Here is a 27,465-nt window from a genome sequence, read left to right as displayed (position 1 = left end):
CATTCATCTGTCTTAACAGGAAGTCATCTCGAGGATGAGATAATCTCTGTGATGGTTGATGAGCATGGCAGGAATGTGGTCAGGAATGTGATTTTTGTAGAGGATAACTAATACACTAAAAGGGCCCTAAATCTCTCACAAAGAAGCTGTGGTAATTTTAGTCTGGAGAAATTGTAAGACATGTTACAAAGTGTCCTGAGCTACTTAAAAAAGGAGAAATTATTATTGATTATATATTCTTGGTAAAGAGTTAAGAGTTAAAGAGTTCATTGAATGTCTAATTTTAAGTACTTACAGCTTCTTAATGAACTTAAAATCCTGTATAGGTTGATCTTGGGAAGCCAAATGACTGCTTTAGGGATTGTCACTGAGTCAGTTACATGTTGAAAACATTTATTTATCTATTTATATCTACTTCAGATTCTCATTATTCTCATTTCTTTTGCATTGCAGAGTTTTAATCTTGGGCGCTTCTGGCGGGGTTGGTACTTTTGCAATACAGGTAAAAACAAATTTTAACCTTGTAAATAGGAAGATTTTGTTTACATTGTTAAATTCACATTTATAAATTACTTTTCCTTAAAAGCCAAGAGAAAGATAGTTCTCATAAATCCATTGTAATTTCAAATTTCTTTTGCAAGAGGAACATGTTCTAATGTAGAAGGAAGTGTTCACCTTTCCAGTGGTTTAACATGTGAGTGTTTTGTGTAGTAAATGTCAGGGAGCTTTTAGGAAGGAAGACCATGGGCAGTACAAGTAGTTGGAAGTTTGCAGTATAATAGGAAACAATCAGTGCCAGTCAGAATTTCTGCAGGTCTTTTTGTAGACATTGATAAGGTTATTCTAAAGTATACATAGAAATGCAGTAGCCAAAATACTGTTAAGATAACCAATTCTGTCTGCTCAGTGCTATGATGCGTGGTGAGAAGAAAGACTTGGAGATAGAATTAAAGAGCCAGAGATGAGGAACTGGAATGACCAGTGCTTGAGTAAGCAAAGAGCCTGAACAGCCAGAACCATCGATGTTTATTGATGACACCATTATTGTTAGGTTAGGGTAAAGGGGCTGCACGAAGGGTTACACGTGGTTGCTAGGGATACATTGCTGATGCAAACAAGACTTACAAAAGAAGTGACAAAGCATTCTTGTGTTAGGCTAGGAACAGAATTTGATTAAGAGTCACTCTGACTTCAGCTATGTGTTATCTTATATGATTTGGTCAGACTCACTTAAAATAAGCCAATTGCAGGGTTAACTCTTTACAGCCTGCACTGCTTAAAGCCTGCTTGGGGCATGATCAGTGGGGCGGTACTCCACATACTAAATTTGAATATACATTGCCCTGTGACAACCCCATAATTCCACTCTTAGGCATATACCCTATAGATATATGCAGCATGTTTACCAAAAGATATGTACCAAGGGCTAGGTACATATCAGTGGTTCTGCCGCCTGCCTCTCAAGTGCAAGGCCCCGTGTTCAATCCCTGGTACCAAAAAAAAAAAGATATGTATCAGAATTTCAAAACTAGACTATTCTGGTAATATCCCCCACTGGAAACAACAACTATCAACAGTAAAATGAATAAATAAACGGTGATAGATTCCTACCTTGGGATATTATACAGTCATGAAAACAAACCATAATTATAAACAGTGGAGTTGTTGAATTTCACAGTCAGAATGTTGAGTGAATTCAGATACAAAAGAGGACTCTCATACGATTACATTCAGTTACATTCAAGAACAGGGAAACTAATAGTATTTAAGAATGCCTACCAAGTAAAACTTTTTAAAAAGGCAAAACTATAATAAAAATCATGATCGTTAGTATGCCAAGAATGAGGGGTTTTTTATTGGGAGGCCCAGGAGCATGAGTGGTATTCTAGTTCTTAATCTTGAGTGATATTTAGAGAGAGATTTGCATTGTAGTAATTTGTTAAGTCATACACTTATACTCTGTGGAGTTTTATGTCTATTTCACAACACAAATATTTTAATAAAATGAAAAGTGAGTAATTGAAAAGTGTCAAGGTTAAATCCCATAGAAAGCTATTATAGGGAAAATAAGGATAAAGAGTAGAATAACGTATCTGTAGATGGTGAAAGCAATCAGAAAACATGACCTTGAAATGGAAATGTAATCCACTTCAAAACTAAAAAATATTAAAAATGCAAAATATAAAAGTATAAAATAAATCAGGATTGGAATAACAGGAAAAAAGGTAAAAATAAATGAAAAAAATCATTTGGTAATAAAGATTATTCTAGAAAGAATTCAGTGGCAAATAAACACAACATGTAATGCTACCTTAGGAGAAATAGAATAGGGAAATTTTAAATTCCAGAGTAAGGTATAAGCATATTCAGGTGATAGTGTTAAGTATTGAAAACAGGCAAAGATTGGTGAATGGAAAACCAAAGCAAGGGAATAGAACAGATACTGAAAGTACTCCAGTTACTAAATGAAAGAGAATTAGAACATCACTGTTGTGCAACCACCAATAAACGGGTACAGATATTGAGCATTGATAACTGCCAAGATTATAAAATGCGTAACAACCAGATATGACATGTACCTTCTCTAGTTTCACCTGACCACCTTCCTGGCTTTCCTATAGGAATTGAAACACAGTTTGATCCCGTCTCCAGATCTGGCAAGTTGCAGAAAATACAGAAGACAGAGAAACATGCAAAACTATCCTGAGTGTGTAATCAAATTCTAGACTGGGGTGGCGAACCTGTGGCATATGTGCTGCAGCCAGCTGTTTGTTATCGTTGAAAGCTCTAAAAGGTTTGCCATCCTGGTTGGGAACTCTGTAGGTCAAATGACTTAAAATTTTCCACAGATAAATTATAATAAAGCAAAGGGCTAGAAGAGGAGCCTATAATTTCATTTAAAAGAGATCACATTTTAAAAATATGCAAGATTGACTATAGTGCCTAGGGAATGCACATTAGAGTGGAAAACCTTTTTTAAATGCAAGGAGGTGATTACTGTAAAAGTAAAGATGATAATGCCTTGTGAGGGAGGAACTTGTGTTGAATAAGGCACAAGATCTTTGGAATAGCTGCTGGCATTTTGTTTATCTCAGTGGTGTTTGCCTTATAGGTTTTTCTATGTGTGTGTTTTATTTTACAGAAAACCAAACTAAACCCTTTAGTAATGCTCAAAGGTACTGGATACTGTAGTTCCAAGTAAGGAAGGAAAAATTAGAATTTGGAAAAAAACTAATTGAACTGTTTAAATTTGTGACATTCTTCCTGAGCCTTTAAAGAAAAACACATTACATGTAGGTACTTAGCATATAATTTTCTTTTTACTCAACCATTTTTTATATTGATAGTAGAAAAAGAATGGTCACAATGAGCTGTTTGTCTTGGATTATGTTTGAATTTGATTTGGGAATTGTGCAGCATGATATTTTCCTCAAGTATCTGTTTGCAGCCTATAAGCAAAATAAATCCTACATGATGTCTCATAGATGTTTTAATTCTCCTTGGATTTGCAGGATATACAAACCCTTGGCCAATATTGCTTTTTAGAATAAAAAGTGAGAAATTAGGGAAGATTATGAATGGGTTTTAAACCCCATGTTTTTGTGCTTACCAGATGTTTATTTAGCAACTCTGTGTGCCCTGGAGTGGGGGTCACAGTGCGTGAAGCACAGACTCCTTGTAATCTAGTGAACCTTTGCAGTTTACCCACAGGGAGTTCAAGAAATTGAAATGCAGGATTGAGAAAACAGCTGATGTGTTATGACCTATAACTCTCAGTATAAAATTTCTTGGTGAACTTAATTTGCTATTTTCAAAATTAAGCTGAAAATGGTCCCCTTTAATTCTTGAAATTGGTGCCTGAAGGTGTGGCTTAGTGGGAGAGCGCTTGCTTCCCATGTGTGAAACTGGGCTCGGTCCACAGCACCACCTAAATAAATTAATAAAGTAACAGCTTATGTGTTCAGGAGTTTAGAGAACCTTAGTCCTTAACCTGGGCCTTCTCCAGTAATTAGTGCTTTGTAATTTTCATTTAAAAAAAAACATCTCATTAGAAACCCTATTAAATGGATATTATAGAAAAGAATTATAGCACTTTTGGAGCAGGATGCTTTCTGCATTCTTAATCCAGAATCATATTAGAATTTACCTTTCCTTTTAATTTAAATTTAGTTTTTCTTATTTTAAGATTAATTCATCTGCATTTTTAAAATCTGGTAATTGTTTATTTATGTCTTCCTACTTCAAAGGAGAGGACATGGTCCATGTTTTAAAAATAAAATGGCCATTTTTTTCTTGCCCCTCTTAAAGAGTGCCTTTTTTATGTTACCCAGCACTGAATAGCTGATTGCTTTACTACACTGCCCGACTCAATACTGCATTAACAATTTTTGGAGACACAAATGAAGGAGTGTTGCATTTTAATGTTCTGAACACAGTTGAGATAGTCATTTTTTGAGCGTGTGTGATTATGTCTTATTTTCCCACTTACCTTTGTCATCACTACAAGCACTAAATTTGAGGCTATTAACCCAGTGTTTTCTGGGCTCTGAGACACTGAGCTCTTCTGAGTGGATTGATTAAAGCTTCATTCCTAGAGGTACTGGCTGGCTTCCCTATAGAAACTGAGTCTATTTCTCGAGATTTTCTTCAGAATGAAAAAGTTTTATCATTTTTACTAGTCTGACAGATGGCTTCCTATACTTCTTGTTAAGATGAGGTAAAGTTCTCTACAGATTAGTCAGATAGATGTACATGCGGTGCCAATTTTATTTTTAATGCAGTTTTTCTATTTTCCACCCTCCTCTTTTTTTTCTGGCAGATAATGAAAGCGTGGGATGCTCATGTGACAGCAGTTTGCTCTAAAGATGCCAATGAGCTTGTAAGGAAGCTTGGGGCGGATGATGTAATTGATTACAAATCTGGAAGTGTAGAAGAGCAGCTGAAACCCTCAAAACCGTATGTATTAGAACAGTGTCCCATTGGGCAGTGGCCACAAGGACAGTTGCTAATGCAAGTGTGAGGTGGTCTGATGGCCTTAAGTCTTGTTGGGATCTGTATCATTAGAAGCCCTTTAGATCGGCTTCCATTCTAATCCCGGAGGTTAACACGGTGTAGTAACATAGTGTGATCTGCACTGAGGAAGTTACTTTATGTGGCCTTTTGCTAATTTTAAGTTAACATATTTTCATTGCTGGCTTGCAGAAGTCTGAAGGGAAATTGGAACTACATTCCCTTCAGTGGTATCTGTCACCATAGGAAGAATATAAAATAGTGCATGAAGATACCTGATTAGCAATAAGCACACTTTGAGTGTCGGCTCACTAAGTAGACACTGGGAACGGAGCTCTGTGGATGTCCTTGGTGTGTCTGAATTCAGCCTGTGGTTGGGCCCAACAGGGACAGATTAGGATTTCTCTCTCACTCTGTTGTTTTCACTGTTGCTCTTGTTTATTAACCTGATCTTCATTAGCCAAGGCAAAACTGAAGCTGAGAATACAACTGAACAGTATTTGGAAAACTGTTTGACTGCTACTCTTTCAAAGGTTTTTCCTTTTTTGATTAGTTTTCAGAAACCTAGTATTCTTGCTCATATTGAATAATGTATTTTCATAGATTAAATAAAAAGAGGGAATAACTGGGTGTGGTGGCACGTACCTCTAATCCCAGCACTCTGGAGGCTGAGGCAGGAGGATCGCTGTGAGTTTGAGGCCAGCTTGGACTACACAGTGAGACCCTGTCTCAAAAAAAGCCCCTATCTGACCCTGCCTAGCTTTCTCAACTGTCTTGGCTGGCACTGCCGGCTGCAGCAGCAGTGTGGCAGCACTCCCAAGGAAGCACTGTTCCACCCTGCCTGGAGCATCTTCCCTGCTGAGCATGGTTGAAAGCCTGGCTACAGTCGGAAGAGACACATCCCCCCATCACGGGTGTTACATTCTGGTTGGGGGGTTTTGGTGGTCAGGGTTCGTGGGGAAAATTTATACAGGGAAGGAGGACAGTGAATGGTTGAGGAGGAGGTTGTCTTGGCGAATGATTGAAGAGTGCCTCTCCGAGTAAGCAGTGTTGTGAATGAGCCTCTCGAATGGAATTGTTTTCCTTGTTCCCTGCTACACCCCTCTGCTTTTTACTGTACTGTATGGCACATAGTAGGTGCTCAATACTATTTAATTATTGAGGGTATCTAAAAAAAATTAACTGGACAAGAGTAACAGCAAATATAAAGCTCCTGTGTCAGGACATGGCTGGGAACATAACAGGTATCCAGGACCTGGCTTCTGCATAGCAAAGGCCGCCCATTCCCCTCTCTCTTCCTTCAGTATTGTATTTGTCTGAGTTTGTTTGCAGAGAATGGGAGACCCTGACTGGTTTCTGGAAGGTCAGAAGACCCTCAGTCTGGCTGTGCAGCCCAGTGCTACAGTTATCCTGGGCATTGTGGGGGATTTCACTGGCTAACAAATACACTATGGTCCATCACTACTGCCCCTCCTCCTCCTCCTCCTCCTCCTCCTCCTCCCCCTCCTCCTCCTCCTCCTCCTCCTCCTCCTCCCCCTCCCCCTCCCCCTCCCCCTCCCCCTCCTCCTCCTCCTCCTGACAGCTTTTGTTAAAATTGATTTTTATAATTTCTCTTGGAATTTGAATCTACCAACAGTAAATTTGTTTCTTCTTCCAAGTAGCAGCTTTTTCAATGTTTGAACTTTTATGGCAGGAAGGACTTTAAAATCATTCAGTCTGTCCCTGTCATGTTATAGTTGAGAAAATGAGAGGCAGAGGACATAGTAGCTTTTTGCATGCTCAGAGTCCTGCCAGTAATCATTGGTGGAAGAGGTGAGTCTATAACTTGATCTCTAGACTTCTCAGACAGTACCTGTTCCATAATACCAGGCTGCCCTTAAGTTTTAAGTATCCTCATATTTGTTTATTCAAAAATTGGGAAGGAAGTAGAAACTATTCTAATGAGAGGAATAATTGTCTAGTAAGGTCATTCTTCTGCATCTCATGTCCTTTGATTTTTATTTGTCTTTCTTTAGTTTAATCCCTTGGAAGACCCAAGATCTATGAAATTGGCCAAAGCTGGTTTTAGAAGCTTTGATGTTCGACTTCACCAGGATGAATTTGGGAAGGGAAAAAAGATTTACCCAAGAGAGATTCAATTGATTTGCTTAATTTACACAATGCATTCTATAAATAGATTCATTTTTTCCAAAGTATTTAAAAGCTTTAGTGGGTTTTATCTCTTCCAAGTGGAGCATAGTGATTATAGCAGCTTTTAGGTGAGATTTAAGGATTTGAGTATCTGTCATTTCCTGTGGATTCCATATGATGAATTTCTTTGCCATGTTAGAGCAGAACTGAAGACTGGGAGAATGATGTTGATCTCTCTTTATGCATCTTCCTGATACTGTCCGTGAAACCAAAAAGTAGAAAATTCTAGAAGGGGAAGAGGATATTCCTCCCAAGTATTTTTTGTTTGTTTTATTGTTGTTGTTGTTGTTGTTGTTGTTTTTGGTACCAGGGATTGAACTCAGGACCTTGCGCTTGCAAGGCAGGTATGGTGCCACTGAGCTAAATCCCCGGCCCCCTCCCAAGTATTTTTAACTATGGAGGAAATAAAAGTAATCATTCTTTTGAGTAAAAATCATATATGCTTTTTCTTTCCAAGTATTCGTATGCAGTACAGAATACTTTGATTTATATTGAATGGATCACTTTGCAGTTTTCTACAAAGCTCAAGTTGGGGCTCCTCAACCTTGGCAACCTAAGTTTTTCAATATTGATATTTTGGTGAGGATACTCTTTTGGTGTGTAAGTCTGTTCTGTGCATTGGAGGAGCCAAAGTCCCCTCTAATTCAGGACCACTTGGTTAGATCATGTTTAAAGTATTAAAAATATGATTTTTATGGCAAAGAAATCTAGTCACATTGAATTTTCCTTGGAGAGAAGCCATAGAGGATGAGGGTTGTATCCTTTGAGCCCCTGTCCCTCAGCAGGGTGGTGCTGCAAGATGGCTTCTGAGCTGTCACAGAAATAAACCCTGTGGTCACCTGGTGATGGGAGTGAAGGGACTGACAAGGATATTGTGTTGCTTCTTTCTCTAGGTTTGATTTTATCCTTGATAATGTTGGTGGATCCACTGAAACATGGGCTCTAAATTTTCTCAAGAAATGGTCAGGAGGCACCTATGTGACTTTGGTGACTCCTTTCCTCCTGAACATGGATCGCCTGGGCGTAGCAGACGGTATGCTGCAGACGGGATTCACAGTGGGCACAAAGGCATTAAAGGTAGGAAGGAGTGTCTCAGCGGGTAAGAGCAAGCATGTGGCCCCTGCTGCTTAGAAAGTGGTGTGAGCCCTGGCCACTTTGTCTTTCCTCTGGGGCAGCATAGCATATCGTGGCCAGCATGCACTCTGGGAATCACACTGGCTGGGTTCAGATCTGACTGAACTGAGTAGCTGTGTGATCCTACAAGTTACCTAACATCTCTAAGCCCAATGTCTGCACCTGTAAAATGAAGTTAATAATTCACCTACCTTATGCATTGTTGTTAGGATTAAATTAGATAATCAAAGTGAATGTGGCATAATGCTTCATACATAAAAAGCTCTTATTAAATGTTAGCTTCCTAATTAGTTGTTACATCTCTTGATTCTATCTGGTACCTTGTCTGCTTCCTTTCTGCCTATATTTAATGGCCTTCTCTCTGTCACTCCAGTCTTAACACATATAATCTCTCATATGTAAAGGTGGAAATTTCATTCAGACAGCGTACAGCTGCTGTTTTCCTGTGAGGCACAACAGTGATTCCCAGGCAGGAGCTTGCTGATCCTTGGTGGGCTTTGGCCATTTCATTGAATTTCAAAAACCTAAAGAAAAGTGTACTCTTACTTTGAGGCTACCAGGGCAAGTAGAGCCATCATGCTTTACCAGGATTATATCAGCTCATCCTAGCACTGTCTGCCCCCTACAGATTAGAAACCCTAGCTACTGATGAGCCACTGTGCCCAGGCCTCTGTGGAGCTGTCACCTCACTTGAACGAACCTAGTGAGTGGAGCTGAGTGCAGGTCAGCCTCAGTTTCGGCACTGACAGCAGAACTTGCGCATCTGCTGGCCACTGAAGCCACGGCCTGTCATCACCATAGTGGAGACAGAGGATTGTATAATTTCAGGTTATAAATTGTTGGTAATTATAGATCATTGAATTAGTGCTGAAATGGAATATGTGTTAGAAAAAGATAAAGATAAATTCTAGTTTTTTAATTAGATAAAATACTCAGCACTTAAGAAAAGAAGAAAAGCAGTAGGAAATTTCTTAGTGGTAAAAATCACTTAGCCCAACCAACTCTGATTCATGTTTGTGAGATGACAGACTTGATAGATTTTGCTAGCTGCTTTTTCTGTTTTTGTGGTGCTGGGATGGAACTCAGGGCCTTACACTGTAAGGTAAGTGCTCCACCACTGAGCTATACCACAGCTGAAGCTGCTGCTTTATGTTAGAAATTAATTTGGAAGGGCCAGGGATGTAGGTCAGTGACGCCGCACCTGCCTGGCAAGCACAAGGTCAAGTTTGATTCCCCGTACCGAAAAAAACAAATTAATTTGGGACCTTCTGGGGGAAGATGAAATTTAGGACTTTGGTCTCTTGAATTCTGTGCCTTAACTAAATCCTTAGAGTAGCAGTGAAGACCGTGACATAGTTCATATGAAACAGGTATGAGGACAAAAAAAGAAAACAACTAAAGCAATTGCAGATAGCACCCAGTCTATTTCTGCTTTTCTGGAATATTACCTCTTGGTCATGTCCAGGTTCTTTCCCACGGGGACACGGCATATGACTGTCTGGAAAGAGCATCTACAACTTGTTGCAGCCCTTAAATTTGTAAAATGTGCTGATTCTCCTCCTCATAAAACTGTATAAGAACCAGAAACAGGTATGAAGAATAACAGTGAACAAACTTAAGCTCTGCAGCCTGCTGTCCTTTATTTTCCTTTGATTCAGGTAGCAGCTGGAAAGGTGCTTTGTGGTAGAGATAGCTTAGCTGTCCTTTGTCTCTTCTTTCTCTTTTCACAGAACCTTTGACTTTCCAGTGCTTTACAATACACGTTTATGTTTCTTGTAAGATTTCACAGTCTATACTCCAGTGAGACCTCATACAGGTTAAACCTTCAGAGTTGCCCTCGGAGAGTAAAAAGGGCACAGTGCTCTTCCTCCTCTCCTTCCCCCTCCTTGAGAGAGGGTAATAGTAATCTCACGTGGAAACCTTCCAGGCAGTTTCCACGGTCTTTCTGAGGCTGTGCACAGTTAAAGCCTCATTGTTAGGCTTCTGACTCTCCTGCCTGCTTGGCTTTATTCTCTCTCCCGTGACACCCCAGGAAAAAAACAGACCCCTTGTAGCGAATATAAAAATTCTGCTGTTGTAGGTAAAGAGTTTTAGTTTGCAGAATAACATGCTGTAAAAAAAAAAATGCTATAAAGAATTGTACGTGTAGCAGTTGCGACCATTCATGTTCCTTCTTCAGTACAATTCCCAGAATATTTTAATTGTAGTCCCTGTGACCAAACCTTAGGGAGAAGTACTTCAACAGGTCTCCGATGATGTCATTGACCGGGCCCCCTGTAAGCTAGCGGCATTCTCAGTGCTCTTAGTACCCAGTCACAAAAGCATTCAGGCAGCACTATTTTTTTAAAGTTTAGACCAGTGCCTCCCAACCTCTTTCACACCGCGACACACAGGAAATGATAGTCTGAACAGTGCATTGAGGCTGCTTTGGGCGAAGAGCAACTTCTCTTAAGATTTCTGTCAGCGCAGGCTCTGCCATGCTACCCTGAGGGCCAAAGGGAGTGTATCTCATCACCTATGCCACAGTGGCTGTCTACCTCTTGTCCTCGGGCAGTTGTTAATGGTGACTCTCAACTCTCACAATTTTTCTCAGTTGGAAAATAAACTATGTGGCCACTCAATCAGTAAGCTATTCTCAACACACCTTGTTGGGAGGCTTTGCCTTGACAACAAGGTTAACATTTTTTCTTTCTATATTCTGAGACTCTGATTTAGCATCATTCCAGTCTTTCCTCAATAAACTTTACTTCTGGCACTGGCATTGATGTCCATTCTTGTCTAATCCTTCCTCCAAGCCTGCCAGTGAGGTAGTGGTACCGGCACTCTGGGCCAGGACATGGGTGGTAGAATGGCTGAAGTAACAGCCAGCTGGTGCTCGAGTGAAGGCAGTGAGGAGCTTGACTGCACTTAGCAGCTTCATGCTGTGCTGGTAACTTATGCCGTTGTGAGGTGTGGCAAGCCCAGAGCGAGCTCAGTGGGAAGGAAGCCTGAGCTCACCTAGTAACTGGCTCGATGCAGTGAGGCCAGCAGCCTGGGACTGGCTGAGCCCATGTGACTGCTGGGTAGCTTCCATCTGATGCACTGTGGTCTGGCAGGACATTGAGGTGTCACAGAGAACCTCAGCTCACATGCTGTGTTGATAATGGGTCACTTCCCTGCAACATGAAGAATAATATAGTTGCAAGTGAGTATGGTGTTTGAGTCAAGCTCTCCTGGTGTAAAATTTTTACTCATTCTCATCTGGAGAAGTTTTACCATATAGATTTGATGGCTTGGTATTTGCTGTAACTGTAGAGAAAGACCCAGTCATGATGTATAAGGAACTTCATGCCTTGTTTTGCCTTTAAAGCTGCCTATTCCTATCAGAGCCAGAAAAAAAATTTGTGATTGAGTTTCTAAGATCATATTTGGTACCTTTTTGTCTCTTGAAGCCTTTTTTTGTATATTCTTTTATTGGTACATTTTAGGTGTACAATATAATGACATTCATCATTGGAGATATGCACCTTTACATACTCTTGAAGCATTTTTTGAATATGGTAAAGATCCCTTTTCTAGTGTCTTTAGGCTTTTTTCAAACCTTAGTAGGGAGAGCCTAGAGGTCTCAGCCCTAATTCCTCCTTAGGGAAACAGTCCAGTGTGTGAGTCTGTCATTAAAGAGCACTTTGCTGTTGACTTGTTTGTTGGCTAAGCTGAAAGAAGTGGCCTGAGCTGACGTGGCTACATCTGTTTGTTCATTCATTCATTAAACATTACAGAGCATTTGCTGTCAGTCACTGAGCTAAGCTGTCAACATGAAATGGGAAATCATTTTGTCTGTCTTATCCAGAAAATGCCTTTCCTTGAATTTTCATTAAGTCAGATTTTATTATTCATATTTGACGTGTTTTGTTTTCTTTTCAGCATTTCTGGCAAGGAGTCCATTATCGCTGGGCCTTTTTCATGGCCAGTGGCGTACATCTAGATGAAATTGCGGAACTAGTAGATGCAGGAAAGGTAGGTGCATATGAAAACCTTTTATTTGGGAGCCTTTGTATTGCAGAGACATGTTTTGTAGACCTGCCCACCTGGCCTCAGCAGTGGGAACTCTCCAGAAGCAGGCTTTGCTGAGATACACACTGCCTTATGTGACCAAATTTAAGTGTCGTATTTTGGGTTCTGTCACCACCAGGATCAGACACAAACTGCTACATCTGAAGAAGAGCTTACCCGGTGTAGTCCCTACTTCTTGATGTATAGGTGAAGAGGTGGGACCAGAGAGTTACGTAATTTTCTTAAAGACTTTTGGATAGATTGTAGCAGAGCTGGGATCCACACTGGGCTACTAATATTTTGGTAGTAGTCCTGAAAAGCTGGCACCATAAAGGCCATGTCTGCACAGAGTGATACACTTGCAAGTTTTCAGAGTAACAACTATAGGAAATAACTCAGTCTGACGTTTAGTTTGCCCTGGTGGTAGGCTGCTTTCCACATAAGAAGGGAAGCAAACTCTATAGCATCTAAACCCCAACATAGCTGGGTTAGAAGTATTCCCCAAGCCTCTTGATTCCCAGGCTAGCTTGATAAAGTCCAGGACAAAGAGGTGGTGTATCAGGAGGTCAGTGGCTGGGTACGGCTGAGGATCAGTGAGGGTTTGGCTGGAGGCAGCTGGGTGGTGTTCTCTGACTACTGATGTCTGTCCTGCAAGGGAAGTTATGGGAAGGGACTGTTGCTTAGAGCCTCGCCATTCTTTTCTGGATGTCAGAGGGCCTTTGAAGGCTCCTGTGGCCACCAGGTGGCCTCCTCAGCCACCACCTGCTCATTTGGATTTTTATGTGTTCTCAACTACCCTGATCATTCCTCCTCTTGAGGAAGCCATAAGATGAGTTCGTATCCTGGTTTTTGGTACTGGTGATTTGATTGAGAGATCATATGGAATTATAGGATTAAGAATCGTATGTTACACCTTAAAGGGTTGCATAAGATTAGAGATACATTGACCTCCATTTTATGGATGAGAAAACGCTCAGAGAGAAAAAGGGACACATGATCTTGCATCAGGGCGACCAGGACTCACCCACCTGACACCTGGGCCTGTGCTTTTCCTCTGCCACCATGTGGTTAGCTGCCTTTTTCTTGGCTGGGTGATTTGGGGCTCCACATTGTCTTGTCCTTGTTATTTTGCAGTGTGCAGGGAAAGGGGTTCAAGCAGGGCCAGCAGAACCACCTCACAACTGCTCAGACACCTGGAATGAGCCCCAGAAAATGGGCTTTCTTCTCTTGCTACCTGCCCCTTGCTGGCCCATTTCATCTTTTCATTTTGATTTTGGGAAAGACTATTTTAAGAATTACTGACTGCTTTTTGTGCATTTCAGTTTTTTATTATAACTAAGGAACTGTATAATAAGACATGGCCTTCCCACATATTTTGGTTCCAAGTTTTCAAGTTTTTTCTTGGACTCCTAGGTCTTGCTGTGTCCTGGGTAAAGAAAGGCTCAATGTCACTGTGACCATGTCAGTACGTCTTTGTGTAGGGTTCTCCCACATCCAATAGGATGCTTATTTTGTTGGTAGGAAGAAGGAAATAAATCAGGGCTCCATGTGGTTAGACCACCATAATTAGTGGGATCTCTGTCCTCCAGCAGCCTGCCGCATGATTGTGCTTATCCTGATATCTGCTCCAGGCAGTCACATGCTTACCTGTGCTCTTTTGTATTCAAACAGTGTGGCCCTCTCTACCTGGAAATTACTGTTTATCGAACAGAGATGAGAGGTGACTTGTATATATTTACCTCTGGTATTTAGCAGATCACTGATAGAACAGAGGAAGCCCTCAAAGTATCCTTGAAGCAGGGTGAGCAAGGAAATACTCTTCGATTCTCTGCTTTCCTAGCCAGGGTATTGGGACTTGGAAATCATTTCTGACACTGAAGGGCTCTGGAACTGTACGAGTTGGTAGGCAACGCTGGATGCCATGGTAAGACCAACTGTCTCGTCCTGCTCCTGCTTCTCAGTGGATTGTAGAGGCCATTGCCTGTCTCTCTCCCAAAATTGGAAAGAGCCACATGACAGTCACATTACATATTATGCAGTTAGTAGAGATTTGCTCTACTAGATGAAGTCGCTTAGCTTCTTCAAGCTTTGGCTGAGGGCTAAAGGAATCTAATTAACAGGTATCTGATAGAGGAGCTGCAGTTCTTTTTTGATAGTGTAAAGTCACAACAGAACATTTTAATTTAAGTTTTTAGATAAATATATTCCCAAGGTTCAAAATCCAAAAAAGTAGGAAAAGGATTTTGAGCAATTGTCTTTGACTCCCTTCCCTTAGTCACCGAGATTCTGCTTGGAATAGCTGGTGTTACCAGTTTCCTGGGTATTCCAAAGCTGTCTGTCCATCCAGACAGCAGTTTCTTCTGCCTTCCAAACACAAATGGGTAATATATTGTTCTGAGCCTTGCTTTTTTTTCAGACAGGGTCTCACTATAGAGTCCAGGCCTTGAACTCACTATACTCCTGCCTCAGTGTCCCAAGTGTTGAGATTACAGGCACATACCACCACACCCAGCTTCCTCGCTTTCTTTAAAATAGGCTGCGTTGAACTTTGTTTCACTTTAGAATATAAAAACTTTCTTTATTCTTGGTTTTGTTAGCAACTGCATAATATTCCTTTGTACAAATATACCATCATTTATTTATTCATTCTAATCTTTTGTAGATAACTCAGTATTTGTGTTAAGTTCCTAATTGCGAGTATATCCATTTCTATTCATAGAAATGAAGTCACTGAGTCAAAAGATGTCTGTACTTATAGTTTAATAGGTATTAAAATAGCTTTTGAAAATCTAGTTTGTGTATATAGTGTCAGGAAATTCTCTTTTGGCCTACCTTCTAGGTCTCTCTTCTTTTTTTTTCTTTCATCAATTTTCTTGCCCTTTTGCCTGTTTTACTTCATGAGAGACTTGCTTTCAGAGACGTGAAGATCTAGCATTGGTCACTTTTAACTTAAACTGTCCTGGTTGAAAATAGTATCTGGATTAATGAGTGCTATTGGGGGAGTGTTATTTGTCCTTGTATGCTGCCCTGGTAGAAGATGGAGAAATCACAGATGAATATCCATAGGTATGAGTGTTCTCAGTCCATGATCGCACCACCTTCACACTCTCTTAATGAGCATCAGCCCTGCCTTTGCCTTCTTCAGAGTAGCACTTACTAAGTACTTTTGGAATTAGGGTCCACTGCCTTTAATGTGCCCACCATTGTCAAGCCCAAAAGCTGAAATTTCTTATGTGTGGGGACTTCACAATCCACACCTTCTAAAGATCTAGACTTAGGCACTGTTTTCATATAACTGTTGTCATGTGATCTTGCACTTGATGGGATTTTAATTTCATATTTATTCCAGCTGGGCACAATTTCAATCTAGATTTTAAGAACTATACAGTGTTTTCATTATTTCTTAGCCACAGGTTTCCAAACTATAGCCAGTGGGCCAAATCCAATCTAAGGCCTATCTTTGTTCATCCCCTGAGCTAAGTATGGTTTTTACATTTTCAGTGAACATAGACTATGTGTGGTCGCAAAACCTCAAATATTCACTATCTAGCCCTTCACTGAAAGAGTGCCGATCATAGATTGGTGGTTAAGTCTCTTAACCATGGAACCCAGTCGTGCCAAGCCCGCGTTCAGAGACAAGGCAGAGGAGGAGCTGCTGTGCTGGCGATGATTGAGTGGCCTCCCCTGCATGTGTCGCTCCCTCTCTGTGTCGCTCCCTCTCTGTGTCGCTGCACACAGCCAGGGGACTCTGGGTTCTCAGCAGTTAGGAAACCACTGTTCCGCTGCACAGTCTCAAAGGGAAGAATGTGTAATTAGCACCTTTTGTGTAATGGGCTACTATTGAAATTGTGCCTAGTACCTATGGTTCTTTGGCAGTTTTTCTGAAGCACAATAAACATTTCCTGCTTTTATATTATTTAGCAAACTGTTTTTTGGTGGGAAATGAGAGGTCCATAGCAAAAATTATATTCAGGTCATGCTTATGTCATTGATTAGCACAGTTAGAAGCAGAAAAACCTAGTATGTCTCGAGTTTACTGTCTCATCTCCTATCCCCACCCTGCTCTTATGTTATACTTGAAGAGATTAAAAATTTAAATGACATGTTTAAGGTTGCACGGGGAGGTCTCTGGTCACCTAGGACAGTTTCTTACACTACTTTTTGCTGCCTTTAAGATTCAGGCAGTAAAAGTTAAATAATGATCCCTCTACATTGAATTCCTCATTCACTGTTTGTTGCTAGTGTACATAATCAAGCATTACATAGGTGGAGTTTGAACTCTTGATATTTTATTATATTTTCTTGTGTCAAAATGGCAGGGCTGTGCTCTTATGGGAGGCTGGCTATAGGGAGAACTGTTTCTTTTCCTTCTCCAGCTTTTAGAGGCTGCTTGCATTCTGTGACTTGTGGCCATATCACTTTGGCCTCTGCTTCTCTCATCACACCTCCTCTGACTCTGGCCCTCCTGCCTCCCTCTTCTAAGAACACAGGGGTGGTTCCATTGGGCCCACTTGAATAATCCAGGATGACCTCCCCATCTCAGGACACTTCACCTAATGGCACCTACAGTTAGGTGCCTTTTGCCTAAGGTAACATGTTCACAGAGTTTTGGGATTAGAATATGAATATCTTTGGAGGCCGTTATTCTGTCTACCACAATGCATAAAATGTCTCAAAAAGTATATGAAAGGATTTTGAAATATTGTTTGCCCCTAAGGAGGGAAACTGATGATTGGAGATCAAGTATGAGAAGGTTTTTTCTTTTTTACTTCTTTTTTTTTTTTGATATGGGATCTTGCTTGTTGCCCTGGCTGATCTTGGAACTCCTGGGCTCAAGTGACCTTCCCAGCTCAGCCTCCCTAGTAGCTGGAACTACAAGTGTGCACCACACATCTGACTCCCTTTTTTCTTTTTGAGTATGTTTATTTGCACACATATATTCTTTGTACCATTATTAGAGCCTTTTGATAACATTGTTCACAGGTCTCTTCAAAATCCAACACAAGCAGCCAAGCTTCTTGGTTGAACAATAATACAGACTTCTTAAAGTTTTTATTTCTTTATGTTAGTTAGCCAGTATCAGAAGGGTTCCTATGTAACTTACTTGAGTTCAGTTTGAAACATTTACTGAGAGCCTCCTATCACTCTTACTTCACCCTGTAAGGGATGGAGAGATGTATTGTCCATACTGAATTGCCTTGTGAGCAATGCTGTCTTCTGGAACCTTCTGAAGATATGGAAATGTCCTCTGTGGTAGCCACTTAGCTTATGTGACTGGAGCAATTGAAATGTGGCTAGTGCAACTGGAAGACTGAAGCTTTCCTATTATTTGGTCATTTTTGATTAAATTTAAATAGCCGAATGTGTCTAGAAGCTCCCATATTGGACACTGCAGCTTTACTGGGAAATGTAGTGAGTTCTAAGATAGGCAATTTCCCACAGCCCTATTGGATAGCCAGGCCCTAATTTAGCAGTGGACTGCATTCTAAACATTTAAGTTCCGTATTGCACCTGGATTTTGCTCTGTAGAAAGAATGTAATGATTAGAGATCAAATCCCAAGGCTCACCAGAAAAGGGTTAGCTTACCAGATACAGCAAGTGTCTCTTGCATCTCCTAGCCTTTTTCTGATGCTACTTGAAATTGTTTCCCTGAGGAAATGCATACTGAGTTTTTCCGCTCACCACCTAGTGGGGAGGAGTGCTCTTTCTCAGGGGTGGGTACCTAGGGACCCTGGATGCTTTTCAAAACAAGACCTTTACTTCTTGGAGAGCACCCTCATCTGTGTCCATTCCTCTCACCACCTGCCTTTTCAGCTTTGGGTTTCCTGTCTGGGGGCAAAAAGTATCTACAAAATTGCAAACTGGAGCAATTGTCCTCTTGTTATCTCAGGGGACTAGAAGTCTCCTTCCCCTTTGCACCAATGAGTCCTGAAGATGCTGAGCCTGTCCAGGAGATCAGAGCGTCCCGCCTAAGAGGCAGTACTGGGACTTTGGTCCTGGTGCCATCCGTGGGTATGTGGAGCCCTGAGGTTTTGTTGGAGTCATCGTCTGTCAGTCTTCCTCACACACCCTGTGCTCTAAGGTTCTAGGGAAGAACTGGACAAACGGTGACTCCTAGACCACAGCCGTCCCATTTGGCAATCAGGTTGGGCATCCTGGGTCCTGATTTTGGATCTGCGTCTGACAGCTCTGACTTTGCATGTACCACTCAGCCACTTGGCATGCCAGCTTCCTGATCTACCAGAACAGGCCTGCTGAGATAGTGAGATCCCTTTTGGCACTGCTGTTCTATACTTCTTGTGAATATGGGAATTGGGGGAAACCTCTGCCTTCTTCCATGCCTGCTTACAATATGTCCTTTCTCTCCCAGAGTCCTGTGTTCCAGGTGGCGAGAAATGGGGCAGAGAGGGTTTCTGCCTTAGAGCCCAGGGAGCTTGCCCATGCCTGTTGAGCCACAGTGTTGTGAGGCCAGATTTAGGGAGGGTGAGGTTTCCTGGTTCCTGTTACAAAGCCTGAAGGAGCACTCCTGGGTCTCTCGTGGTCCGAGCTGAGTCTCGGGTCTGTAGCGAGAAGTGTGGTGCTGGGCCTGCCCACTATATAACAGCTCCCCTTGCCAGGTGGACTGTAGCAGTGTCATCACATAAATGTCCCCACTTCATTGTGAGTAACCTTTCTTTCCCCTGTGTGGATTTTAGCTCTGATCCCTTTGTCCTTAACAAATAAGCATTCTAGCTCTGATGTGAGGCTGTTACATTATCCAGTTAATCTCCATTTGCTGTCACATATTCAGCCAGTGGCATTTGCCTGCCTATAATTCAAAAGCCTTCTTTTCATTGTCACAGGAATTGCTGAATGACTCATTGTGCTGTGGTCAGCCCTCTCGGGTTATTTGCCACAATAGGCCTGCCCAGCCAGATGAAAGTGCAGTCACTGCTGGGTCATCAGCTCAGCCTGTGTGGCTCCCAGAAGAGCACTGAAGTGAACGCAGTTCGGTGGCTTAGGCGGCTCATTCTGGAGTGGAGCCTGTTCTGTGTACCTGCTCCGGGTTAGTGTCTCACCCTTAGAAGGCAGGCACTCAGTAGGTCTTAGTGGACTGGATGGGTGTGTGTTTGCTGCAAGCTGAGGAGCCACGAACAAGGCAGAAGGCTACAGCGACCCCCACTGCAGTGTACATACACATCTCGGGCAGCTTTTTTAAAAGGCATTGTCCTTTCCCTTCCCCTGCATTGGGAGTCTGATTGGGTTGTTCTAACAGAGGACCCAGGACAATGCATGTTAAGCCTGCATTCAGGTAATTTCTTCTCTAGGTAAATAGCATCCAAAAAAACATCCCAGTGGCTCTACAGAAAGCAGTGGGTTCAGAAGGTTTGCTGTGGGACACACAGGAAGCCACTTTAATGCCTTCCATTCTCTTATTGGAGAAGTAGATAAGACAAGGCACTCAAGTTGGATCTTAGTGGCTGTGGTGTTAAGGAAGGTTCTGAGACTGTGCTCAGTGTGCTAGGGTTTGTCAGCTCCTCCGAGGCCAGTAGGAGTGTTGGCACACATCTGTCACCTCGGCAGACTGGACACCAGGCCTATAGATCAGATCCTCCGCTGGTACAAGGAAGGTGGGCCAAGATGCAGGCTGTGATAAGTCATTGTGACCCTTGGCTGCCCGTCCCTTCCTTGAGAGGTGAAGATGGAAAGCAACATAATGGTGAAAGTTTCTGCACATAGAGGTGAGAGCAGAAACGGTGGCTTTCCCACACTGTTGCCACTTAGTGTGACACTCAGCAGTATATTTAACTCTGTGGCTCAATTTCTTCATTTGTAAAATGGGCATAAGGGTAATCCTACCTCAGAAGGTGGTTATGGGCTTTAAATGAGGTATAAATATAGAAAGACCTTGCTCCAGTCCTTGGCACATAGTGAGGACAGAATGTGGTAGTTTTTACTTTTATCATGAGCTTATTAGTTATAGATAGAAGAGTTTTGAGGTTTTTGCAGAAGGGCACATTCAGAGTCCGAGATGCTCTTCAGGTGGTTGGGCTGTGAAAGTCACACAAGAAGTTTTGGCAGATGCATCTGAATGTGGCAGGTATACAAGTTGGCTTGCACCTTCTGGTGACCCATCCTTGCCAGCAGAGTGGGGAGGCAGCCCACTGAGGTACCCAGTGGACAGTTAGATTTCTGCTGGAAGTTTTATGTAGGGGAGTTCGGTCAGATTTTGGCATGGGGAGAAGGGTGTGGCCTGGGACCTAGTATGAGAGGGAGGTTGCTGGCCACACCAATGGTGTGGTGAAAAGGACCACCGGCATTCAGACATTGATGAGCTGGTTGGAATGGCTTCCCTATAAACTCTAACCAGCTACACCACTGTGTAGCAGAGGTTCCCAGACCAGCCTGGGTCAAATTCTCCTCAAGCCCAGAGAGCTCACATAAGACTCCTGCTCCCACTTACTGGTTTTCACCTAAGTGATATCTGTAAGCTCGTCCTATGTGCCTGGCACTATTGTGGGTGTTCTACAGGAATACAGAAGAGGTGGCCTACACCATGAGTAGTACACTCCGGTTGAATAATCAAAACATTTAACACATTTTTGGGAAATTTCTTTGCTACTTTGTGAACCATCTGTAAGAGGACTACAGGGAAGCCTAACAGCAAGGACTTTGGGGCACTACCTTTGATATTCCCTTACACAACAGGGTGGTCGAGATATGTATTTGGTTATAACAAATGCAGTCTCTGACAAAACTGATGAACCCACCTTGGTGAAGTGTAGGATCTACAGGAGGGCTGAGGTTGGCATGGTAGTGGTCTTTGAATGCCAGCCTTGGGAGCTGTTGGAGGGTTCTGGGTAAGAGTGACGTGACAGTTTAGAGCAGAAGATGGAGAACAATGGAATTGGGCCTCCTCAGAAAGAGATGCAATGGGATAGGAGCAGAGTCATGGCCAGGCATGAGCTCCTGACTTAGGCCCAAGGCAGGCCTCGAAGGAGATCATGAGATTAATTGCAGACATCATCAGCCTTGAAAGATGTAGGATGGGTTTCTTATCAACTAATCTCATCTTGTATTTTACAGATTCAGCCAGTTATTGAACAAACCTTTCCTTTTTCTAAAGTTCCGGAAGCCTTCCTGAAGGTGGAAAGAGGACACGCACGAGGAAAGACTGTAATTAATGTAATTTAAATAAATGCTCTGTGCAGTTAGTAATTGTTGGCTCTCTTATTTGGTGAGTGCTTGTGGTCCAAACAAACTTTTTCATTAGTCAAATCCCTCAAACATTTTTCCAGATTAGAGTATAAATTTCATGATTAAAAAAAAATAAGCACACCTTTTTTAGTCAGTAATTTGTCAGTAATTGATACAAAAATATCAGCACTTGGACTTGTCTCTAGCCAGTGAGAAATGCACATTATTTTCTTTAGGCTGCTCTTTGCCACCAGCTTTGAAGATTGCTATGGTGCCTTCCTGCCAGCTCAACCATGTCTTATCATCTTAATGGATGTGAGATCCTAAAACTTTTGGTATGTGGATGGATACTGGCATAGAGAAGTTATTAAAAGTTAGTTTCTTTTTAAATTCATCACTGAGCACCCTTCTAACTGGTGGCATTGTTTGGATCTGAAATGTTGCCAACAGCTTGTGTGCTGAGGCTTGGTCACAGGCCTGTGACCGTATGGGCAGGGGTAAAGCCCTAAGAGGCAGGACCTGGTGGGAGGAAGTTAGTCATGGGGGCATCCCTTGGTGGGGATCCTGGGGTCCTGGCCCTTGCTTCTCTTTGCTTCCTGGCTGCAGTAAGGTAAGCCTCTTCCTCCATTCACTTCCACCATGATGTGTTGCCAAAAGCAGTGGAGCCACTGACCACAGACTGAAACTTTCAAAACCATGAGCCAAAATAAATTTTTTTCCTTATAACTTGATTATCTCAGGTGCTTCTTATAGTGACAGAAGGCTGGCTAACACAGAAAATTGCTGCCAGAAGTAGGGTCTTAGTTGTGACTGTACTGGCAGTGTCTCAGAAGTCTTCAGAATAGGTTTGCCAGGGGAATTTGGAAGTTGGAAGAAGCAGGATATGGTAAGCCTGGACTGGCTGCAAGTGGAGCTTATAGTGTGATTCTGTTGAGGGCTCAGGTGACCACAGTGCTGATAGAAATGCAGGAAGTAAAGGCTGTGCTAATGAGGCTTGAGATGGAAGAAGAGATTCTATTGGAAATTGAACTAGAGGCTACTTGTATTGCAGTCTGGCAAATAAGAACTTGGTTACATTTTGTCCCTGCCCTGATACTTTTGTGTGGGGCTGAGTTTAAAGGTGATGGATTTATCTGGTGGGAGAAATTTTGGGTTTTGGTGGTTTTGTTTTTTTGGTACCGGGGATTGAACTCAGGACCTTGACCTTTTGAGGCAGGGATGGAACCACTGAGCTAAATCCCTGGGCCATTTTGTTTTGTTTGACGGGGGGTCTCACTATGTAGCCCAGGCTGGCCTTGAACTTGCATTGATTCTCCTGTCTCAGCTTCCTGAGTGCTGGAATTACAGGGGTGTGCCACTGAGCGTGTGTTTTTTTTGTTTTTTTTTTGAAATTGGGTCTCGCTATGCAGTTCAGGCTGGCCTTGAACTCACTATGTAGCCCAGGCTGGCCTGGAACTCACACCAATCTTCCTGCCTCAGCTTCCTGAGTGCTGGGATTACAGGTGTGCGCCACCATGCCCAGCTGGAAGAAATTTCAAAGTAACACACCTTTCAGGCATCAGATCTTGCTATTTTTAGCCAAATTTACAAAGAAAATCAACAAAGACAATGGAAAATTGGGAAAACTTGCATTTTTCCAGAAAAGGAGTGTATGCCACCAAGGTGGGGGCAGTTGCTAATGAGATTGGCACTATTAAGAAGAAGCCAGAAAAAAAAAAAAAGAAAAAGAAGAAGCCAGGTACACTGGTACCTCAGTTCACAAACAGTTCTTTCCACAATTCTGGTCGCATGAATTGGATGAGAACTGAATCAAATTCAGTGGTTAGGTAGGTTCAATGCTGACCTTATGGGGAAATTTGATTCAGTTCCCATCCAATTCATTTCGTGACCAGAAGCATGGAAAGAATCGAGTTTGTGAACGGAGGCACCACTCATTGTACATTGTGCTGGAACAAGAGGAGACCCCACCCATCACAGGCTCAAAGATTGTTTCCTTGAGGTTTGTTTCCCAGTATTCAGTTGTCAGGCACTCAGGCCACTGTGGCAGTGACTCTAGTGGCAGCAGACCTTGGCATTGCCCACAGGATGCTGCCTTTGCATCCATGAAAAATGCAAGCGTCGAGGGGTCATGGAGGCTTCCAAGATTTCTAATGAAAGCCTGGGAGCCCAGGCAGTGTGTGGCAGGGTCAGAGTCCCTGCAAGCATCCTGACAGCATGATGCATGAAACCAGAGTTGCAGTGGAGATGCCAGGAACATGGAATCCCTGAGGGGGGGCTGCAGGTGGCAATCAGCCTAGGAGACTGGCCACATTGGATGCAGTCAGCAAGGCTACAAAAGTGGGGCTACCAAACCCTTCAGTGCTCATATCATTCATGGCACACCACTGGGTGCACTGATGCTGGATGCAGAGGTATTGGATTTAATGTTGATCATGTTGGGTTTGGTCTTGTTTTGCTCCATTCCTTTTTTAACCCCTATTCTTCCTTTTGGAATGGGAATGTTTACCCTATATCTTTATATCTTGTAACTTGATTTTTACAAAGGCTCACAACTAAGGGTTTGCCTTGACTCTCAGATGTCAACTTTTGAGCAATGCTGGAACTGTTAAGGTTTGGGAACTCTTGGAGACAGACTGAATGCATCTTGCATTGTGACACGCACATGAACCTTCAGGGGCTGGGGTGCAGTGCTGTAATCTGGATTGGGAATGTCTCCCAAAGGCCATGTGTTGAAGGCTTGGCCCCCAGCCTGTGCCCCTGTCAGGATATGATGAGACCTTGAGAGACAAGATGCAGTGGGAGAAAGTTAGGCCATCAAGGGCCTGTCCTTGGAGAGGATGTTGAGACCCCAGCTCCCTCCTGCCCTGCCTTGAAGTCAGCTTCTTCCTCCACCTCTTGCTTCCAGCATGATGTGCTGCCTTGCCCAGGGCCAAAAGCAACAGAGCCAACTATGGACCAAAACCTCAAACCGTGAGTCAAAACAAGCCTTTCCTACTTGTAAGTTGAATGTCTTGTTTTTTTGTCACAGTAATGGAAAGCTAACACATTGCCTTTTGTTCTCCCTTTTTTTTTTTGGTACTGGGGATCGAACTCAGATCCTTGTGCTTGTGAGGCAGGCGCTGGAACCACTGAGCTAAATCCCCAGCCCCTATTCTCCCTTTCTAATGTGGTTATCATAGTCCTCAAAGTTCCAAATCTCAGGGCTGGAGAATACACTCAGTGGTAGAGCACTTGCCTAGAATGTGCAATGCCCTGGCTTTGATATGCAGCAACACAGGAAGGAAAGAAAAAGTAGTTCTGAATTGCTGAGGGTCATACTTAAAAATCTGGCCTATGATTCATTTATTTGCTCTCTTTAATAGTTAAAGGTGAGGCTAAAGGCTCTAATTTTTTTTAACTTTTACCTTTTATGTAAGGGTTGGGCCTCTTTCAGTAGTTAAAGCATACTTTTCAGAGAGCTCTTCTGTGTCAATTACCACCATTTCAGTAGAGCCCAGTCCACCATTTTGTGTCTTTATATGCCTGCATTTAGGTGTCTCACCAATAAACCTGTCTGTGTGCACTTTTCAATCTACTCTCCATTAGTTTAAGGTATTTTTTATTTACTCTTATTCCATTATTGCACCTTAGATATTTGCTTCTAGCTTTTGACGTGGACCTATTTTGAGAAATACTCAGTTTACTGTTACTAGACACTCATGTGGAAGGATACTGAATGTGGGCTTTTCTCTAATTTGTTTTGAGTACAAATTTATTTCAAAAGGAAAAGAATGCCTTTTCATCGTAGATACCAGCTGCTCTTAATTTCATCTGGAACAGTCTCAGCTCTTGTCCCTGAGATTCCCATGCTGCATCCAGCAGTCAAATACTCAGAGGGCCCGTAAGCCAGGACTGCACTCACCCTCTCTGCTGTTACACTAGGACCCCTTGAACCTGCCTCGCCCTAAGCCACCAGACCCTGACTCTCTTGGTAGTGTTAGGTGGGTGGTTCTGAATGGATTTGGAGATGCTGTCAATATAGTTAGCCAGAAACAAGTTTATTCCAGAGAAACTCCACACAGGCTATTATAGAATATCTTAACCCACCATATTGTAATGATACAGACAAAAGGCCTAAAATGAGAGCTACACAAACATGTAAGAACAAGACAGGCATGTTGAATGCTGTCATGGATGTACCAATATCTTAGAACTGAAGGTAAACTATTCTCATGGCCACAGTTGCCTACTGTGGATATCAGGGAGGATCACATTTCAGAATTAGAAATGTGCTTCAACACATAAAATGGAAACAAGATTTGTTCTACTTGAGACAAGAGCACCAGTATTTAGTGTTAAGGACAAAGAGAAAGAATGTACTCGAGGAAATATTTACCAGTTTTGTTCAAAACTACAACTTGACAGAGCAACACATTATGGGCCAGTGTACTGCCAACAATTAAACGGTTTCATTGCATTTTTGAATCCCTTAGTGCATTTCAGGCACAGAGCCCTTAGGGTTTCCTCCTTTACTTTCTGGTGATGATTGCTGATCGTCCACTAAGCATCACACACCTCTTTCTGCTACTAGAAGGAAGTGAGCTCAGGGCTGCAGTGCCTTGGATACCTGCCTGTCCTACCAGCAGTAATGGCTGGAAATTAGGCTAGAAGTTCTGAGTTTAGCAAAAAACTGTAGAATATAGCTTCAGTACATGGTGTAGATGAGTAAACTGGGCTGTGATAATACTGTTCCAGTAGCAGCTGTAAGAAAGGCACTGAACATTCACTGTGACATCCTAGAACAGCCCCTATAATAATCCAAATCCTGCTAATAAATGTTAGCAGATACAGTCTGAACTTTCATAAGTTTACTAGTTTTTCAATATTAACTGAAAGAAAATAGTATTGTTGTATGAGTGCTTTATATTTTTGAACATATAAGGCTTTCCCACTTTGCCTTCCAGAATAATTAGTAATTCCAGAAAACATTAAGGCCAAGAACAAGTGTACAGGCCTAATAAAGCATTCCTCTAAAATGGTAAATGGTATCCTACCATACAATGGAGGCGTTTACCGTTCCCTTTAAAGTGTAAAAGATTTGTAGGTCCACAGAATTAGTAAATTTGGTCCTGTTCTCTTCTGTCACTATCTTTGGAAATAATTTAAAATGTACACAGTCTCGAAGTCTTAACACCTTTAAAAACACCTAAAGGCTGCTAATGAGGCAACCTGTTTAAGTAGTTACTGAGGCAATGAAAACAAGAAATGAGGGGAGGACTAATTATTGGTTTATCATTCTCCCAGTCAAGGCAGAATGACTTGGGACTGAGATAGGGAGTCGGCCCACTTTCTACTTGGCTCGTCCATCAGCACTGCCCTCCTGTGCTTCTTAATTAAGTGGCTGATGACTGCAGAGTCCTCCAGAAAGGCTGCTCTTCTGTTCTTTGTTCAGATTTATAGGACCATGGCTTCCCACACTTGTGTTAGCTTCTCTTCATTGACTGTGTTGAGGATGATGTGATTTTGATCATACTGTGAACCCCCTGAAAGAAAGGACAGTAAGAAATGTGCAAACTGCAGGGACAACAGCAGACAAGAGTTTATCCCAACAACTGCAGAGCAAAAGTGAACAGTGTAAAACAATGTGCTCCACGGAAACAGCAGGGAGGGATGCTCCACACGCCTGTGGGTCCATCTCAAAGTCACTCTGAGGCTCCTATTTCTACTCAGTTCTTTTTTTTTTTTTGGTACCGGGGATCAAACTCAGGACCTTGCACTGGTGAGGCAGGTGGCAAAACCACTGAGCTAAATCCCCAGCCCTCAGTTCTTATCAGTCACTCTTAAAATGCCTGAAATTGGAGCAACAGGGAAAAGGAAAAAGAGGCTATACAATGTATTCAGTAGTAAATCACGGATTTGAGATCCTAGCAAGTAGTAATCAG

The 27,465-nt window shown here is 42.2% G+C and overlaps 2 protein-coding genes across 8 annotated transcripts in view; one reads left to right on the top strand and one right to left on the bottom strand.

Moving 5' to 3' along the window:
• Positions 1 to 21,561, top strand: part of Rtn4ip1 (reticulon 4 interacting protein 1) — a 40,501-nt gene extending 18,940 nt beyond the window's left edge. For 3 of the 4 annotated variants that reach the window (XM_087208697.1, XM_087208696.1, XM_004855437.4), the window contains exons 5-9: positions 454 to 502; positions 4,820 to 4,956; positions 8,094 to 8,277; positions 12,238 to 12,330; positions 21,434 to 21,561. In XM_087208697.1, the coding sequence (XP_087064823.1) occupies positions 454 to 502; positions 4,820 to 4,956; positions 8,094 to 8,277; positions 12,238 to 12,330; positions 21,434 to 21,541 (571 nt within the window). In that variant the 3' untranslated portion in view covers positions 21,542 to 21,561. Of the gene's footprint in view, positions 1 to 453; positions 503 to 4,819; positions 4,957 to 8,093; positions 8,278 to 12,237; positions 12,331 to 19,209; positions 19,413 to 21,433 lie in introns of all 4 variants that reach the window. The other variant, XR_205694.4, reaches the window with a different exon arrangement.
• Positions 21,562 to 25,562: 4,001 nt separating this feature from the next.
• Crybg1 (crystallin beta-gamma domain containing 1) overlaps positions 25,563 to 27,465 on the bottom strand; it is a 244,754-nt gene continuing 242,851 nt past the window's right edge. For all 4 annotated transcript variants that reach the window (XM_021236886.2, XM_004855440.4, XM_021236887.2 and 1 more), the window contains one exon: positions 25,563 to 27,066. In XM_021236886.2, the coding sequence (XP_021092545.2) occupies positions 26,978 to 27,066 (89 nt within the window). In that variant the 3' untranslated portion in view covers positions 25,563 to 26,977. The remainder of the gene's footprint in view (positions 27,067 to 27,465) is intronic.

Source organism: Heterocephalus glaber, unplaced genomic scaffold, assembly GCF_053883595.1.
Source record: "Heterocephalus glaber isolate CG9 unplaced genomic scaffold, H.glaber_assembly_v1.0 deba00000942, whole genome shotgun sequence".
In the NCBI taxonomy this organism is placed as follows: Eukaryota; Metazoa; Chordata; class Mammalia; order Rodentia; family Bathyergidae; genus Heterocephalus; species Heterocephalus glaber.
This window is presented reverse-complemented; position numbering and strand designations above follow the sequence as displayed.